Source organism: Melanerpes formicivorus, unplaced genomic scaffold (genome assembly GCF_026170545.1).
Source record: "Melanerpes formicivorus ecotype bairdi unplaced genomic scaffold, bMelFor1.0.p_v2 SCAF_169, whole genome shotgun sequence".
NCBI classification, from domain to species: Eukaryota; Metazoa; Chordata; class Aves; order Piciformes; family Picidae; genus Melanerpes; species Melanerpes formicivorus.
Window position 1 is genome coordinate 282299 of NW_027142521.1, and position 19870 is coordinate 302168.

General features: G+C 47.1%; 2 protein-coding genes across 2 annotated transcripts in view; one reads left to right on the top strand and one right to left on the bottom strand.

The window, feature by feature from the left end:
* Positions 1–19870, bottom strand: part of PLPPR5 (phospholipid phosphatase related 5) — a 198691-nt gene that overhangs the window by 158188 nt on the left and 20633 nt on the right. The window lies entirely within an intron of this gene.
* Positions 8824–19870, top strand: part of PLPPR4 (phospholipid phosphatase related 4) — a 40542-nt gene continuing 29495 nt past the window's right edge. Inside the window, exon 1 of the mRNA XM_068169186.1 lies at positions 8824–8960. Within this exon, the coding sequence (XP_068025287.1) occupies positions 8883–8960 (78 nt within the window). The 5' untranslated portion in view covers positions 8824–8882. The remainder of the gene's footprint in view (positions 8961–19870) is intronic.

Sequence of the window (19870 nt, forward strand, 5' to 3'; positions counted from 1 at the left end):
CAGCAACCCAAAACTCACCTAAGGCCAAAAAGCACAGGCACATATATCTGCAAAATGCTATCTAGATGTGTTTGTAGTTAGGATATACTGCCACAGACTCAGACGAAAGATCCTGGCATGACTCATGCCAAACATGTGAAATTCATTTTCTAGACCAAACACTTCAGTATAGGAGGCAGCAGGAAAGGCAGGAATCATTCAGAGTCATCTGCTACTTTAAAGCTGTGACCTATATCTAGTAACCAAAGAAAAGACATTAGAAGACAGGGCTTTAGAGGAGATTATTAGACATAGTGCAGAAACAATTCCTTGATGCCATTACGACTTCAAAGCAGAATTTAGCTCTCTGCCCTGTGTGTCTCTTTTGTATGTTTTGAACTCGTTCCATTATGAATCCCTCAGTGCTGTCACATGCCATCTATCCAACAGTGCTATCCTGCTCCCACAGGAGACACAAATGAGTCCAAGAGGAAAATTTTGCCCCAACATGAAAAAGCAAAGAAAAAAATAGTCTTGTACTTGTGACAGGCTAATGCAAATGTTAATAATTAAGGGGTTGCCCTTGATATCATTCAGATATTAAGGTTTGCTGTATCCTCTCATTTTTGCCTTTCATCACGGTTACAAGGTCTACATGCAGGGTACCTTTCTAGGAGGCTAGAAAAGATGTTGCCTTGCTGTCTGAGATGGACTTTGTCCTGGGAGCCACCATTTTCTTTTCTCCAAGTAACAGACTATGTTAAAGCAGTTGCACCAGTGGTTAGAAAGTCTGTTCATGAAATGTTTGCAATGGTTTATCTCTCTTCTGACCACAGCAATCTTTTAAATGGATGACTGAAAAACAAGCAATGTCCTCTCACTTGCCCAGAGCAGAGTTATTTATGGAATAACGTGGGAATTCAATACAAAGAGCAAATGCCCACAGCCAGGCATTTTCCTGAGGGACTGGGGAGGGGGGGAATAAGAAGAATATACACAGACATTGCTGTATTTCTGAATTCTGATATGGCAAGCAAACCAAAGCAAAAGTCATCTGTCAGCTCCACACAGCAGAGCCCAGACCCCATATGCCACCCTTCCCAGAAGAGGATTACTGTTTTAATATGCTGAGTTCACATCATCTACTCCACACTGAGTGTGTAAAACAAAATGGAGGGAAAAGAAGCCATCTGTAAGCTGTGGAAAAGTCAACCCTGCTCACAGAATATATCCAGCTGGAAGAGACCTTGAATATCATCCAGTCCAACCTTCAACCTAGCACTGAAGGGTCAACACTACACCATGTCCCTAAGCACCAGCACCACAGGCTGCTCAAACACCTCCAGGGATGGTGACTCCAGCACTGCCCTGGGCAGATCATTCCAGTGTCTGAGAACCTTCTCTGTGGAGAAAGATTTCCTAACATCCAGCCTGAACCTGCCCTGGGGCAGCTTGGAACCATTTCCTCTGCTTCTGTCTCTTGCCACCAAGGAGCAGAAGCTGCCCCCTCCTTGCTCCAACCTCCCTTCAGGGAGCTGTAGAGAGCAATGAGGTCTCTCATTGAGGGGTTTGGAACACAAGCCCTATGAGGAAAGACTGAGGGAACTGGGGTTGCTCAGCCTGGAGAAGAGGAGACTCGGGGGTGACCTTATCACTCTTTACAACTACCTGAAGGGAGGTTGTAGACAGGCGAATGATGGTCTCTTCTCCAGCCAGCCAGTACCAGAACAAGAGGACACAGTCTCAGGCTGCGCCAGGGGAGGTTCAGGTTGGATGTTAGGAAGAAGTTCTATACAGAAAGAGTGATTGCTCATTGGAATGGGCTGCCCAGGGAGGTGGTGGAGTTGCCATCATTGGAGGTGTTCAGAAGGAGACTTGATGGGGTGCTTGGTGCCATGGGTTAGCTGTTTGGGTGGGTTGGATTGGTTGATGGGTTGGACACGATGATCTTGAAGGTCTCTTCCAACCTGGTTTGGTTTATTCTAAACTGTTTATTCTCTCCTCAGCCTCCTCTTCTCCAGCCTGAACACCCCCAGCTCCCTCAGCCCCTCCTCATAGCCCAGGTGCTCCAGACCCTTCTCCAGCCTCATTGCCCTTCTCTGGACACTCTCCAGCCCCTCAATGTCCTTCCTGTAGTAAGGGCCCAGAACTGAACACAGTACTCAAGGTGTGGCCTCCCCAGTGCTGACCACAGGGGGATGATCACCTCCTGTCCCTGCTGCCCACCCTGGTTCTGATACAATCCAGGATGCCATTGGCTTTCTTGGCCATGTGGGCACACAGGGGACTCATGTTCATTCAACTACCAACCAACACCCCCATGTCCCTTTTCAAGTTGCAGTGCAGACAATACCATCTCAGACATGGCCCTTGTGCAGGGAAATTGTGTGGCAACTAGGGGCAAGAAGGTTTTCATAGGCTACTGAGCAACTGCTGCTGCTGCTGAGCAACTGCTGCTACTGAGCAACTGCTTCTACTGAGCAACTGCTTCTACTGAGCAACTGCTGCTTCTGCAGCCTCTGGCCAAACTTCTGCTTGCTACACACCTCCCAGTGCCATTGTGTGACCACTGGACCTGCACAGCCACAGACCCTCTAGCTCTCAGCCAGTTCCAATTCGTCCCCAAATTATTTCATCCTGCTTTTGCCAGGGGCTTTATTCAGTGACACAGTACAAGTCCCTGTTTATGCAGTGTGCTTTCTGTTCCCATGGAAGCAGTGAAACACTGCCTGCATCCAGCACTTGCAAAGCCCAGGAATAAAGGGAAACTTTGCTACAGCAGGCAGAGAGCACCTGGATAAAGAGATGATGGTCTGCAGTCACGTTCTATAGAGTGCAGCATTGCCAACAAAGTGCTGGAAAATAATTCCAAAGCATGTTTTCAACAGCTGTGGCAGCTGTTGTCTGCCTGACAAGTGCAAAACAAGGTGCTTTCCTCATCTAATGAAGCTCCATTGATAGCACTTGTGTCTTTAGAGGGCAAGGTTTTGTGTTGAGCTGAGCTCTTAAAAATCAGCTTGGCATCCCCAGGGATGCTCACTGATGGCCAAGTTTTCTTTTTGTTAAAAGAAGAATAAATCTCTCTTCTTTAAAACACTACTCCAATTAATTCAGCAGAAGCCTATGCTCCATGGCTGTGAATTTGATCTTTCAGTTCCCTCAAGTTCTTTCAATTTCCCCCTGAACTCGATGAGTTTTGCTGAAGCAAAGTACAAACTACCCTCTTTAAGCTTTATGCTAAGGTGTTTCTCTTATGGAGGCAAGACAGCAGCAGCCACCTGAAAACTGGGGGTTTATTACAATTAATCTGCTCTCCCTACAACACAATAAAAGTACAGATTCAGATCTCAGTTGGGCAAAGAGTGTTGCACAACTAAGTAGAATCATAGAATTGTCAGGGTTGGAAGGGACCTCAAGGATCATCCAGTTCCAATCCCCTGCCATGGGCAGGGACACCTCACACTACAGCAGGTTGCTCACAGCCACATCCAGCCTGGCTTTAAAACCTCCAGGGAGGAGGTTTCCACTACCTCCCTGGGCAACCTGTGCCAGTGTCTCACCACCCTCATGGTGAAGAACTTCTTCTTAACATCCAATCTGAATCTACACATTTCTATTTTTGTTCCATTCCTCCTAGTCCTATCATTTCCTGCCACCCTAAAAAGTCCCTCCCCAGCTTTCTTGTAGGCCCCCTTTAGATACTGAAAGGCCACAATTAGGTCTTCTAGGAGCCTTCTCTTTTCCAGGCTGAACAGCCCCAACTACTTGGAGAAAGAACCAAAATGTTCCTGCCGTGGAACGCATTCTCTCTTTTGGCTGGAGTAGTTTGTTACTGTTAAAGTACCGAATAGGATGCTGACAATAAACATAGAATCATAGAATGGTTTGGGTTGGAAGGGATCTTTCAAGGTGTGACCCTCCCATCCAGTGAGCAGGGACCTCTTCAGCTGGATCAGGTTGCTTAGAAAGATATCCAACATGACTGTGACTGTTTCCAGGGATGGGAGCTCTACCACCTTTGGGCAAGCTGTAATCATCTATTTCCATCCACCCATGTACAAAAGGAGCTGGATTTCAGCAACAGGGGTGCTGAAGCTCAGAGTGAAGGTGAAGTACTTCTTCACAGGTATGCTGGATCAGGAGCACTGGTCAGAACACACTCTTGAGTACTGTATGCAGTTTTGGTCCCTGCTATACAAGAAGGATGGAGGCAGGCTGGACAGGGTCCAGAGAAGGGCCACAAGAATGATCAGAGGACTGGCAGCCCTGTCCTGTGAAGGAAAGCTGAGAGAGCTGGGCTTGTTCAGCCTTGAGGAGGATTAGGAGAGACCTCATAACCATCTACAGGTACATAAAGGGTGGCTGTCATGAGGAGGGAGACTCCCTTTGTGCAGAGTCCCATGGTGAAGACAAGAGGTGACTGGCACAAGCTGCTGCTGGGGAGATTCATACTGGATGCAAGAAAAAACTGTCTCACCATTTGAACTATTAGATATTGGAATAAACTGCCAAGGGAGGTGGTGGATTCCCCTACATTAGACACTTTCAAGGCCCAGCTTGCCAGGGTGCTGGGCCAGCTCATTTAAGCTTACCCTGGAATGTTGGACTAGAGGAACCTTCAGATGCCTCTCAACCTGGTATTCTATGAGCCTATGTGCACACAGTCACTCAGCAAAGGAAAATCTCCCTCCAGGTATAGTCACCAAGAGGGGGTGAGGACTTCTTAGGTTCCATTCTAAGGGGAGAGAATCTGACTGCCAGGCTGCTTCTGCATGGAGAGAACTCTCCACAGCAGAATTCCGTTTATACCCACTCCACAGCAGTATCTTAGTTAGCTGGAGGCCTGACTTCTAGACCCAGAGATGCCAGCTAATGTCTGAGGGCATCATGCTGATCTTTGTCAGCTTCTGGCAAGCCTCAGGACCCTTGGGATGTTTTGGGGGTGGGGCTGGTGGTTGTACCTGCCACAGTTTCCACGACATTGTTACAGAGAATGCTTTATGGTGGGTAAAAAAAGAGCTGTTGTCTAGTGCAGATCAAGATCCATCTGACCCTTTCGCACCCACAAACAGGAATTTGTTGCCCCTTGCATCACCACTTCTGGTCAGACTATCTCGACTGAAATGGACAGGAGGCACTTCCTGATTTTTTTTATCACCAACACATTTTCCTTTAGGAAATCATATAAATGGGATCATCACTGTGGCTGGATGGCCAGTGCCCCACAAAGGTGCTCAATCAATCCCCTCAACTGGACAGGGGAGAGAAAAATATAATGCAAGGCTCCTGGGCTGAGAGAAGGACCAGGAGATCACTCACCAATTACTGTCATGGGCAAACCAGGTTTGACAAAATTAGTTTATTTTATAGCTAATCAAATCAGAGTAGGATAATGAGAAATAAACCCTAATCTTAAGAACATGTTGCCCCCACCCCTCTCTTCTTCCCATGCATAAATTTACCCCCAAATTTTCCACCTCCTCCCCCAAGCAGCATACAGGGATGGAGAACAGAGGTCACAGGCAGTTCATCATGTTGGCTCTGCCACTCCTCCCTCCTCAGGGGAAGGAATCCTCACATTCTTCCCCTGCTCTGCTGTGGAGTGTCTGCCATGGGCCACAGGTATCCAGGAGCTTCTCCAAGATGAGTCCTTCCCGTGGGTTACACTTTTTCACAAACTGCTCCACCATGAGTCTCTCACAGGTTCACAAGTCAGTGGTTGCTATAGCTGAGTCTCAACAGAGAACAAGGAAAAGCCCCTAGAGAATGGTGGGAAATGCACCCTGGCCGTGTCACCACTTGCCCATTGGTATCACCTCTTACTAATGTAAAGCAGACCTGCCACAGGATCACAGGCTCACAGGGGTTGGAAGGGACCTCCAGAGACCATTGAGTCCAACCCCCCTGCCAGAGCAGGACCATAGAATCCAGCACAGGTCACACAGGAATGCATCTAAATGGGTCTGAAAAGTCTCCAGAGAAGGAGACTCCACAACCTCTCTGGGCAGCCTGTTCCAATGCTCTGGGACCCTCACAGTGAAGAAGCTCCTCCTCATGTTGAGGTGGAACCTCCTATGCTGTAGTTTATATCCATTGTCCCTTGTCCTATCACAGACTGCAACTGACCAGAGCCTGTCCCTCCCCTCCCTCTTGACACCCAGCCCTCAGGTATTTATAGACATTGATTAAATCCCCTCTCAGTCTTCTCCTCTCCAGACTAAACAGCCCCAGGCCTCTTAGCCTCTCTTCATCAGGCAGTGCTCCAGTCCCTTCAGCATCCTTGTAGCCCTCCATTGGACTCTCCAGTAGATCCCTGTCCCTCTTGAGCTAGGGAGTCCAAAACTGATGCAGTATTCCAAACGCCACACTCTGGAACACAGGCACTGGTAATTCTTTTCCTCTTCTATTTCACTATATAAACAGAGAAGTTCTTGTCAAGGTCTGACACTGACCAAAAAAAAAGTAATGCAGCTAAATTTACATAAATGTGTGTGTGTGTTTGCATTTTAACCTCTCTCCTTACTCCTTCTATCACAAAATTGTGAAGAACTAACCTGGAGAATTACCACAACTCCTTCTGCCCTGACAGCAGTCACAAAGATTCCACTGCATCCTTCCCACCAGATGCTTATTTATGGTGAGAATTTGTAGGGCAAGGTCTGGTTACTGCCCTGTGTTTCACTGTACCTAATTATCACAGCTGCACTGCTCACTGGCACAACAGTAAAATGTAATTACTAGTAGGGGGTTTGCAACTTTCTGAAGCTACATCATGATGTGTTACTCAGTTCATTTTACCAGAGAAGCACCATAACCCCCTCTGCTCTTTCAGAATGCAGCAACTGTGTGTGAACAGAGGCAGATAAAGCACTCTTGAGTAACTCTTAATGGCGTGTGCTGATTATTTTCAAGCCAGATTCATGACTTCAGAACAAGTGAGGCTGATACAGTAAATGCAGCTCTTAAGTGGCCATCACTCATTAACCACTCTCTCCAATAACAGTTACCAATTAGGCTGTACCAAAGTCTTGCTACAGCTCCTCAGCCTTAGATGGTTTACTTAGAACAACCCAGTGGCAAGGCTAACACAAAGGGACTTTTTTTTACTTAAAGGCTATAGTGCTGATGGGTAGGAGCCACTACCAAAAACTTGGAGTTTGGTACTGACAGTCAAGCACAAACCTCCTCTACTCACAGCTCCTCCATTTCCAGAAACCCTCCAAGCCTACTCTACTGCCTGGAGCCGTTTTCATAGGGGTACCAGTGAGCCCCCCCTGTATCCCTGAGTCATCAGAAACCCTGGAAATCCTTCCTGGTAAGGTTACAGCTAGCCTACACTTTGGCATGCCAAAGCCTGCAACCTGTTGCAGCTCGAGAAAGTAGTTTTCAATGATTTGGAGTCAAGACTACAGATCTGCTTTCCACAGCTGCCTGCAGGCATGGAGTATGTTTTTGTTTTTACCCCCTTACGAAACTTCTTTGCTTGTTTGCTCACCACAGAACAAGGATTAGCACATCCTCTGAGGGTAAATGAATGAAGAGGTGCTGGTGAGAATCTTCACCTCCATTGCCATAGCACACTGCTGGGGGACCTTAGAGCTGCCTTCTAGTACCTGAAGGGATCCTACAGGAAGGCTGCAGAAGGACCTTTCATAAGGGTGTATAGAGACAGGGCAAGGGGGAATGGTTTGAAGCTGAGGGAGAGTAGGGTTAGACTGGAGCTGAGGAAGAAGCTCTTCAGTATGAGAGTGGTGAGACTCTGGCACAGGTTGCTCAGGGAGGTTGTGAATGTGCCCTCCCTGGGAGTGTTCAAGGCCAGGCTGGATGAGGTCTTGAGCAACCTGGGCTGGTGGGAGGTGTCCCTGCCCACAGCAGAGTAGCCAGAACCAGATGATCTTTAAGGTCCCTTCCAACCCAAACCAAAATGCTAGCTACTGTCTGAACCAGGTTTCCCATGTTCCCCCTGAAAAGGAGGCACAGCAAATAAACTGTAACTGCTTGAGTCACACTTCTCTCATTGAACATTAAAGCTAAACACCACAATGCACGAATAAACCTCCAGGCACAAGAAGACCTTTGCAGGCATTAACAGCATGCCACAAAAGAATGAAAAGAACGAAGAACTCCGGCAGGCCTTGTCCAGGGTACCTCTCCATGCCATCAACAGGAGCTTGTCTGAGAAAAGGCTGCACACTTGGATCGGCCAACAGGATCTCGGAAGGTGCCATTTCACCATGGAAACAGCTGTTCATTCTGCTCCCCGGAAGACTGTAGCAGGAGCTGCACCAGCTCCTTCAGCGCTGTGGGGAACGACGCGCCTCAGCAGCGCACATGCGGTAGGAGAGCTCAGGGGGTTTGCGCAGTGCCGGTCGCACCGCTCCTCCCGGCTGGTGCCGAGGGAGCTGTCCTTAGCCATGGGATCTCAATTCCAGCGCACCTGCAGGAGCGCGTTGGTCCGACGGGAGTGCGATTCCCTGGGCCACTGTGCTACTAGTTCCCAGAAACACGACGAAAGACCCGCACCGCCCACAGCGCGCCCGGCACAGCCTCCCGCCTGCGGGGATGCCGCCAGGTGCCGGGCCTGAAGGCGCACACCTGCGCACCGCCGACAGCAGCCAGAGCTTCCCTCGGCGTGCGCGCACCGCGGCGCTGCCTCGCCTCCAGCCCCGGCCGCTGTCGCGAAGGAGTTAAGGCGGCCGGGCCCCCCAGCGCCCGCAGCTTCGCCGCTGGGGCCGGGCCCCTTCCCCCGCCGCCGAGCGGGCTCCTGACGTCAGCCCGGCGCACGGCGCGGGGACGCGCGAGCGGGCGGTGCGGGGCTCGGCGCGGCGGCGGCGGCCGGAGGAGACGCGCGGCGGGCGGCCGGGGGAGCGCTGCCGCGGGCCGCCGCCCGCGGCCCCGCCAGCATGTCCGCGAAGGAGCGGCCCAAGGGCAAAGTGACCAAGGACAGCGTCACCCTCCTGCCCTGCTTCTACTTCGTGGAGGTGAGTGGCCGCCCCCGCTCAGCGGGCCCCTCGGGAAATGACGGCGGGTGCAGGGGGTTGGTGGGCGCGGGGAGCGGTGCGCCCCGGAGCCGTGCGCCTCGGAGCCGTGCCGCGGGGAGCGCCGCCGGAGAGGGGGCTCGCCTCGGCGCTCCTACCGCACCGTCTGATGCAAAATCCCTACGTGCTGCTGCGCGTTTCCAAAATCGGCATCCCAGCCCCCGTAAGGAGCAGGCAACAATTAACCTCTTCTTCACAGCCCTTTCTAGTGAGAATGAGCTCTAAGAATTACTCAGAAAAGGAAAGGGTTGCTCAACTGAATCATGCTCTGCGCACTGGAGCCCCTGGGGAGGAAGACGTTTCAAGAAGGGCTGGCTTATTCTAAGCAAACGCTGCTCGCATTGCTTCGGTAGAATAAAAATCACCTTCGTAAGGGAACGCTTAGGAAATCAGAATGGAAATGATGGGCGCGGGTATGTTTTTACCGGCCCCTGGATTATGTGCTTTCTCGAACAGAACTAAAAATGTCTGCTTTGAAAATGGAATGAGGTTCTCAGCACATCTTCAAGAGCAAGCCCTGCTATGGCTGCTCAGCTGGTAGCAGGTGGAGTTGCAGAGCTACTGGCTGCTTGGTGTGTCGCTTGGAGGCGTTTAGCCCCCTTGGAAAGTACAGGCACTTACGTACCTCTGCAAGATCACAAGCAGACAGTTTGAGCTTAAGGAAGTTGGTGTGATGTGAATCTGCTTAATGGCACAATGGTAAGAAGGGGACAAAAATGCTTTATGGATTGTGCACAGCATTTTCAGGTGACCTCACTCACAAAGGTGACTGAGCAACTAAGGCACTTTGAGGCACCAACTTACCTTGGAGAGAGATTGTGAAAATCAGGTGCAGAAATTAATGGTAAAATACAATGTAAGTTAACCAGAACTGGTACATAAAGGCATTAAAATGCATACAACAATTAATGTATAAAATATTAAAATACAAACACTGGGAGAAATATAACCCCCAAATTACCTTATTTCAGGTGCATTTTAAGGGCTTTGGAGGCTCTCTAGGAGGTAGAAGGGAGGGGTCAGTGCCAATGGAGTGCTTCTGCATTCCCTAAGCACCTGGACATGGTCAGGAGGTGGCCTGAAGCAGGTAAACCTACTGAAAGGCTTTGCAGAGGCTGATTGTATAGAATCATCAGACACATCCTTTCAATGCAAATAGGCCTGCTCAAGAAAAGCCTCTTGATGGAAGGCACTTGCTGTGCCATCTAGCTTACATTAGCTTTGCATAGGAAGGAATGGTCAAGCTTGGAGAAGCCCCTAAAAAAAGGTAGGGGGCTTCCTCACTCTGTGCTATCTTTGCTGATTTGGGAATCCAGATGGAAGGGACCTTGCTGGACCAGTTTGCATGGAATGATGTAGAGATCCTGCAGCACACAACAGGACTGCTGCTGGCTGGACTGTGCTTTGGCCTGCAGCAAGGTGGGATGAATACAGAGCAGCATCTCAAAATGTGTGCCTGCTGCTCAAGAGTTGCCTTATATAATATTAACTGCATAGTTGTAATTCCCATAGAAGCTCCCTGTAGCTGTTACGAGAAATGAGGCACAGGATTCTGCAAGCAATGAAGAACTTAAACTGACCTCTGTGTACCACTCTCACATGAACCAGGCGAGATTTCCACTTTGGTGTGGAGTCCTAAGACCTTCATCAAGTCATTCACAGATAGATCTAAAAAGATCTCTGCTCTGAGGGCCTCAGAGTCCTCACAGAGCAGAATGGTCTCCTAATGAACTTTAAGGACATCTACGTTACTCAGTCACAGGAGCAGTCAAGCGCCTGCATGAGCCCTTTTCCCTCCAGGAGTAACTACCAATTATTGACCTGCTATTTATAGCCCCTCTTGAACTGCTGAGCACGTAGATACTCACTACAAGTAAAAGGAACATCAAGGCTGCAGTCAATACACCTGAGCCTAAACATTGGTTAGGACTACGGACACAGTTCTGACACTGAGGGGTTTCAGCTATTAGGATCCTTCAGACTGTGTTCTGAATTACACTAACTCCTTCTTAACAAATGTGTGTGTTGACAGAAATTTCCAGGACTGGGTAAAATAGGACTGTATTTAATTTAACTTAAACGATCTGGGCCTGATTTTGGTTTCAGACTGATCTTAAAAATTATTCAAACTATCAGATTTTACCAAAGCCTGAAACCAATGTATCTCTCTTAAGATCATTGTTAGCACTTGAACTATTTTCTTGATTTGATCTGGAAAAGCAAAAGGAGAATCAGGCTACAGCTCTGCAAGACAAACGTGGAAAGGCAGTAAAATGAATAGGTGGAGCTCCTGTACAATGCAGATGGCTCATTTTCTAAGGAGAGGCAAACAAATCCTCACGCATTTTCAGTTACACATGGTCCAGTTGTATGATTCATAAAACATCTTGATGATTTATCCTATGTATAATAAGAATATTTCAGAAGTTATTTCAGAACTCTGGCAGGATTTCTGCACAGCACACACTGATGAGTGGAATAGTTTCAAGATGCCCAGTGCTGGGTCTGGTCCTGTTCAACATCTTCATCAATGACATTGGTGAGGGGACAGACAGAGTCTGCTCAGCAAGTTTGATGATACCAAACTGGAAGGCTTGGCTGAGACAGCTGAAGGCTGTGCAGCCATTCAGTGAGACTTGGACAGACTGAGAGCTGGGCAAAGAGGAACCTCATGAGGTTCAGCAGGGATAAGTGCAGAGTCCTGCACCTCCTGCACCAGTACAGGTTAGGAGGTGATCTGCTAGAGAGCAGCCCTGTGGAGAAGGACCTGGGAGTCTTGGTGGACAAGTTCCCCAAGGGTCAGCAGTGTGCCCTTGTGGCCAAGAAGGCCAGTGGGATCCTGGGGTGTGTCCAGCAGATCCAGGGAGGTTCTCTTTCCCTTCTGCTCTGCCCTGGTGAGGCCCCACCTGGAATATTGGATCCAGTTCTGGGTTCCCCAGTTCAAGAGGGACAGGGATCTGCTCAGGAGAGTCCAGCAGAGGGCTACAAGGATGATTAAGGGACTGGAGCACTGCCTGATGAGAAGAGTCTGAGAGATCTGGGGCTGTTTGGTCTGGAGAGGAGAAGGCTGAGAGGGGATTTAATCAATGTCTATCAATATCGGAGGGCTGGGTGTCAAGAGGGAGAGGACAGCCTCTGCTCAGTTGCACCCTGTGATAGGACAAAGGGCAATGGATGAAAACTACAGCACAGGAGGTTCCACCTCAACATGAGGAAGAACTTCTTCACTGTGAGGGTCACAGAGCACTGGAACAGGCTGCCCAGAGAGGCTATGGAGTCTCCTTCTCTGGAGCCTTTCCATCCCTGTCTGGATGTGTTCCTGTGTGACCTGTGCTGGAGTCTGTGGTCCTGCTCTGGCAGGGGGGTTGGACTCGATGATCTCCAGAGGTCCCTTCCAACCTCTAACATCCTGTCATCATGCTTACCTGAAGCATGTGGCAGTCAGCACTGCCAGGCCTGTTTCATTTTTAGTTATGCTCACGGTGTTTCAGGGTTCTGTAAACTCTGTGGGTTCTCTGAGCTTCATTTGCACACTGAGAAAGATAAAATTCCCCATGAAAATTCACAGCCACTCTGGTCTAGTGGGGATTAATTTTCATGGTGTAAAGTCTGCATGCCTCTGGGAGATATGTAAAATTAATATTCCTGGAATAAGTTTTGCTGTTTGTTAACTGACTTCAGCAACCAGAATATATCATGCTTACAGAACAAATATGGATGTCTTATGTTAATATAAAGCTTGTAGGTTGGTGTACTTTCTTTTCTTGACAGAATGGTCACTCTTTAGAGGCAGGGCAGACAGGTACACTTCTTCATGGAGAAGGAAAGACTCTTAGTTCCCTATGCTGTTCCACTTCAAAAACCTCCTGATTTAAATCCAGATTTCACAGAAGCTGCTGTGAACTTGGCCTTTGACTTCAGTCAGACTGTTGGTTCATCTGGTGCCCCAGATGTGGGAATACAAAAGGCCAAGGTGTTGTCAACCTGAGTAGCTTCATATGCTTATTCTCCACTTAAATTGTTTTCCTGTGGCACAGCCTTGGTCTGTTGGCTGCTTAACTTGCAGGGACTAAAATCAGAGACATTTCTGACAATGTCCCTACTTAATCTTCTAGGTTGTCATGCATGATGTGTGCGTACAGACACAAGTAGCATCTTTTTCTGAGCAGGATTGTTTGGAAACACTTCTTTCATTACTGTGGGAGCACTTCAGTTCCTTGCTCCCCAAATGAGCTGGCGTTCTCACCAGCAGAAAGCACAACGATCTGTTACCATTGTAGGCCTCCAGGCTGCAAAATGCAGGAGGTCAGCAGCTTGCACTGAAATAAGTGCATGTAGAGAATGTTCAAGCACCATATGCTGTATTTTGTCTCTAACACAGACTGACAAAGCTAGGTTTGAAATGTCAGATGTTTGTAGGCATCACTTGGTAGCTCTGTGCCACTTCTCAGTCACATCTGGATTTTTTTTTCCAGCTATTAAGCCATGCATGACCCACCACAAAGTCTGCACTTTGTCACCTGCAAGTCATGTACAGGTGTGACTGCAAGTGATGCAAAAAGCCAAGGGAGTGCAGTGATCAGAAGAGGAGAGAGAGTAAGCTATAAGGCTAAACGTTACTTCTTAGGAGCAAGGTGCTTGGATCCAGTGTTAAACTACACTGCCGTGTCTTGGAGGCACACCGTAGTCACATTTCTCTCTAGACAGGTTTTCTGTTATGCTTAAATGAGCCTTAGGATGGGGGGGAAACAACAAAAAGCTCCAGCTATAGAAGATGAAATTACCCCATGCTGTGGAAGTGGCATAACACTTTCCAAACATTGGGGTTTTTTCCTCTCAAAAGAGTCAACTGTGTGGGAGGAGAGGGGAAGGAGAAATACAGTTAACAGTCTGTTCCATGAGCTGGCCTCATGTGTCTGACTCACAGAGGACAGAGGTTAGATGTGTTTATAAAAATGCATGAGAGACCAGCATCCCCAAAATATGAAGTGGCTGTCTGAGGCCTGAGGAGGCTGCTACACATTCAAGTCAGATATATAATTAATTGACTAAGTCATCAGTAGTACTTTCTCCAGGTCACTTTTATGCTTACGGAAGAGCTGTTTAGCCTGCATCTTAGCAGCTTTTCACAGAAGATGAGCAGAAACAGGGAGGTGTCAGAGCTGTGCCAAGGCTGTCCTAGGTGCAAAAATATGAGTCCCACATGTTAGACCTCCCTCTGTTTGGCTACTTGCTTGAAATTTAAGACTTTGAGTAGTTTGTAGTGAAAGAAGGTCCTGCTCCCTTTCCAGTCCTGCACAGTCCTCCTGATCTAATACCCCAGTAGTAAAAGGAGGCCTGGATAGGTTAGAAATCATAGAATTGTTAGGGTTGGAAGGGACCTCAAGGATCATCCAGTTCCACCCCCCCTGCCATGAGCAGGGACACCCTCTACAAGACCAGGTGAAAAGATGATTTTTTTTTTCCAAATGATTACCTCTTCCAAAAATTTATACCCCTCTGTGATTTTCTTCTGTAATTGTTAAAAATCTGTGAGCTCTGCAGCCAAAATGAATAAAGAATTGTCTACTCTGGAACCTGAGGTACACAGGAGCCACGCTGTACAAACGTTGTATCTTGACTGGTGATCTTGTCACTGAACAAAGGAAGGCAGTTCAGGAGTGGAAAACCAGCATGGGAGTAAGCTTCTGGAGAAGGGCTGGCACCCAGAAAAATACTCATTTGCATTTTTTTTGGCTCTGTGTGTGTATCTATCTATCTATCTATCTATCTATCTATCTATCTATCTATCTATCTATCTATCTATCTCTCGCTAAATATATAAACCCAGTGTGTTTTAGAGAGTAGAATAAAGTATTGTGGAGAGATGGTTTTGAGGAAATTCCTGGCTGCACTTTGATAGCATTGCCCCAAGGAGAACTGCTTGTTGCTGTTCTTGATTTACCATAAAATAAGTTTCACAATAAACAGTAGCACAGTACATTAGAGGTTGGAAGGGACCTCCAGAGATCACCGAGTCCAACCCCCTACCGAAGCAGGATCACCCAGGGTAGTCTGCACAGGAATGCATCCAGGTGGGGTTTGAATGTATCCATGATAAACTTTAACATTTTTTGTTGGTTTCAATTGTTTTGAAAAATAGCCATTTCTCTCATCTTCCTGTTTGGTATTTTAGTTTAGAGACTGGATTATAGGTGAATGAACATTAGAATAGAATAGAATAGAATAGAATAGAATAGAATAGAATAGAATAGAATAGAATAGAATAGAATAGACCAGGTTGGGAGAGACCTTTGAGATCGAGTCCAACCTATCATCCCACACCATCTAATCAACTGAACCATAGCACAAAGCACCCCATCCAGTGTCTTCCTAAACACCTTCAGTGATGGTGACTCCACCACCTCACTAGGCAGCACATTCCAATGGCCAATCACTCTTTCTATGAAGAACTTCTTCTGAACATCCAGCCTAAACCTCCCCTGGCGCAGCTTGAGACTGTGTCCTCTTATTCTGGTGCTGGCTGCCTGGGAGAAGAGACCAACCCCCACGTGTCTACAACCTCCCTTCAGGTACTTGTAGACAGCAAGAAGGTCTCCCCTGAGCCTCCTCTTCTCCAGGCTAAGCAACCCCAGCTCCCTCAGCCTCTCCTCACTGGGCTGTACTCCGAACCCCTCCCCAGCTTTGTTGCCCTTCTCTGGACATGTTCCAGCAACTCAACATCTTTCCTAAACTGATCCAGATAAGAAAACTCCATAACCTCTCTGGGCAGCTTGCTCCAGTATGTGCAGTATCCTAAATCTTATTTTTTGTAGTTATTAATTGATTGTAACTGATCCTGGATTTAATTAATAATTGTAATTAACTGCAATAATAACAATAATACAATGACTCATCAAATGCATTTGAAGTCACGCTGAAAAGAAATGCATTAATGGCATTTTGTGTGTGTGTGTTGTAAAATTTCCACCTAAGGACTTGCTTTCTGTTTAAGGATGTATACCTAATTATATAGAAATATCCATAAAGTATTTTTTTAGGTTATTCTTGCCTGAGAATAATTTTGTTGGACAACCTGTGCTTTGCTGGTTTCTCCCTGTGTAATTGCTGCTTCACAAATGTTTATTGAAAAAAAAAAAAAAAAGAAGAAATAAGCCCTTTTAGGATTGCCATGCACACATCATGACTTTGAGGGTTCTGAAATAAACAGGAATCTTACCACTGATGTAGCAGCGCTGTTGATGCTCTTATACACACTGAGAGGTTTTCCATTAAGGTATGGCAAAAGATTGAGAGGTTTGAGGAGTTGCACAAAGATTATCTGTTGTATCCCTTGAGTACTGTGTCCAGTTCTGGGCCCCTCAGTTTAAGAAGGACATCGAAACACTTGAACGTGTCCAGAGAAGGGCAACAAGGCTGGGGAGAGGCCTTGAGCACAGCCCTGTGAGGAGAGGCTGAGGGAGCTGGGGTTGTTTAGCCTGGAGAAGAGGAGGCTCAGGGGTGACCTCATTGCCCTCTACAACTACCTGAAAGGTGGTTGTAGCCAGGAAGGGGTTGGTCTCTTCTCCCAGGCAACCAGCACCAGAACAAGAGGACACAGTCTCAAGCTGTGCCAGGGGAGGTTTAGACTCGCGGTGAGGAAGAAGTTCTTCACCGAGCGAGTTGTTCGTCATTGGAATGTGCTGCCCAGGGAGGTGGTTGAGTCACAGTCCCTGGAGGTGTTCAAGAGGAGATTGGACGTGGCACTTGGTGCCATGGTTTAGTCCATGGATTTGATGATCCTCGAGGTCTCTTCCAACCTTAGTTATACTGTGATACTGTGATACTGTGTTTCTAAAGACACACTCTGATTGGCAGCCACCGAACAATTCAATTAAACCCTAAAATCAATGCTGGAAGATATAAGAATAACTTAATTTTCCAAAATGTAAAGGATACAGATTTTAGTGACATTTGGGATGTGAAATTAAACTGTGAGTTGAAATTAAATCAAATAGTGCTAAATATAGAAACAAGATCATGGGATAGGGATCTACTTGACAGTGTCCAAGGGAGGGCTACAAGGATGATTAAAGGACTGGAGCACTGCCTGATAAGGAGAGGCTGAGAGCCCTGGGGCTGTTTAGTGTGGAAAGGAGAAGACTGAGAGTGGATCTAATCAATGTCTATAAATATGTGAGGGCTGGGGTTAGGAAGGAAGGGACAGCCTCTGCTCACTTGTGCCCTATGATAGGACAAGGGGCAATGGATATAAACTGAGGAAGAACTTCTTTATTGTAGGGGTCACAGAGCACGGGAACAGGCTGCCCGGAGAGGTTGTGGAGTCTCCTCTGGAGACTTTCAAGCCCTGTCTGGATGTGTTCCTTTGTGACCTGTGCTGGATTCGATGGTCCTGGTCTGGCAAGGGGGTTCAACACCATGACCTCTAGGAGTCCCTTCGAACCCCTGACGTTCTGTGCTCTTGTGAATTTTTATCAGGAGAAACCAATAGCGTTCATTATCTGTCTCTTTAAGACAACCCTGCTTATTTGCTTGATTGCTTACAAAGATTCCCTGATTCCCAGAAACAAGAGAAACACCAGGAGGCAGCTTCTGTGCTCAGGAGCTCCTTGTTTGCCATGGAAGGGTTGCAGAAGGGCTTAAGGATCTAAGAATTTCCTGTATAAATTATTTACAAAGAATATAAAAGATCCAAACAGCATGTCAGACATCCCTTAAACTCTGAAAGCTACATACATACTGCTTCTCCCTTTTCTGCAGGTAAAACTAACACCACAGCCTTTGTATTTGTCTCCAGTGTCAAGGAAGATCACTCAAGTCACTCTACTCAGCACACTAAGCAAGGACTTCAGTATTCAGCTATAATTGCAAGAGAGGCATTTCATTTTTCTCCCTACTTAGCCTGATTGAAACACAGCCCAGGCCCAGGCTAAATGCTTTTGTAACCCTTGTTTAACAAGTGCTTGGTGGTAGCCACCAACCTAGGATTTGGATGTGAATTCCCAGTAAGAGATAATGCAAGGCAAAGAGGAGTCACATAAATGCAACCTACAAAGCAGGTTCAGACATGAGTATGTAACACTCCATGGCTGCACTCTCACAACACCCATGGATTTTAAGATGCTCTTTTCCTGAAGATAAATATGGACTCTTTGTTAAGTGCTGGCAAACACAAGACTTGGATGCTTTAGGGAAGTTACTACATTACCAAATGCTCTTTTGGTTTGTCCTGCCCTATGTAATGTACAAGAGGTTTTCCTCTTTTATTTTTCTCCTTCTGAGATCTCTGGGTACTGACCTCCTTGTTGTGTTCTTTGGAATAGAGATCATCTTTTCCCATGCTTGGACAATTCCTAGCTCAATACAGCACAGTCTTGTAAGAATATTAATAACATTAATTATAGAATCATAGAATTGTCAGGGTTGGAAGGGACCTCAAGGATCAGCCAGTTCCAGCCCCCCTGCCATGGGCAGGGACACCTCACACTACAGCAGGTTGCTCACAGCCACATCCAGCCTGGCCTTAAACACCTCCAGAGATGAGGCTTCTACCACCTCCCTGGGCAACCTGTTCCAGTGTCTCACCACCCTCATGGGGAAGAACTTCTTCCAAACATCCAATCTGAATCTATCCATTTCTAGTTTTGCTCCATTCTCCCCAGTCCTGTCATCCTAAAATTTAATAACAAAGTCCTATGGCTTAATAAAGGCTCTTAAATTACAGCTGAAAAAAATACCAGGAGGGAAGAATAAAAAAAAGAAACAACCCACCAAAGAAGCCTCAAATCAAACCTTTTCAGCAGCTGTACCAATTTTGCTCCTGACTTTAAGATTTTAAGGCATACAGAGTTTGACCACTTGTGTCAAACTTCGCTTTTACAAGTCCAAATTACAAGCTGAAGAGGGTTCTTCCTCCATTTGCCAACCAAGGAATTAAGAGCATAAAGACTTATTAGTCAAGATATGTGAATTGAGGCTGAGGCTTTTATTATTCTAATTAAGAACAGGAAAATTCCTCTTCCATTTTGTAATTAAAACAATACACACTCTACCATCTAATTATATTTGACATTTTCAAGGTGTTGGGAGCTGAAGTCTTTAATTGCAGAACTACTGCTGCCCTAAGCAGAACACTGCATAAATATTCATCCATTAAATAGCCAGTTACACAGCTTAGAAGACTTTAGAAACGTTTGCTTTTCTCTTCAGCAGCATTAGACTTTGAGAAGACACATTCTACATTTGTGCTTTGGAAAAAAGAAAGGAAGAAAAATGTCCTGTGGGATCTGACATGCTGCATATAGCAAATTGACTCTAAACCTATTCATTAGTAGTGTGTGCAGCTACACTGGAGATTCATGGCCCTTTAGAATTGTTTCTTCTTCTGGTTTTGGTACCAGAATCACAGTATCACAGTATAACTTAGGTTGGAAAGGACCTCGAGGATCATCGAGTCCAACCTATCAACACAGACCTCATGACTAGACCATGGCACCAAGTGCCACGTCCAATCTCCTCTTGAACACCTCCAGGGATGGGGACTCCACCACCTCCCTGGGCAGCACATTCCAATGCCGAATGACTCGCTCGGTGAAGAACTTCCTCCTCACCTCGAGTCTAAACCTCCCCTGGCGCAGCTTGAGACTGTGTCCCCTTGTTCTGGTGCTGGTTGCCTGGGAGAAGAGACCAACCCCTTCCCAGGCACAACCACCCCTCAGGTAGTTGTAGAGGGCAATGAGGTCACCCCTGAGCCTCCTCTTCTCCAGGCTAAACAACCCCAGCTCCCTCAGCCTCTCCTCACAGGGCTGTGCTCAAGGCTTCTCCCCAGCCTTGTTGCCCTTCTCTGGACACGC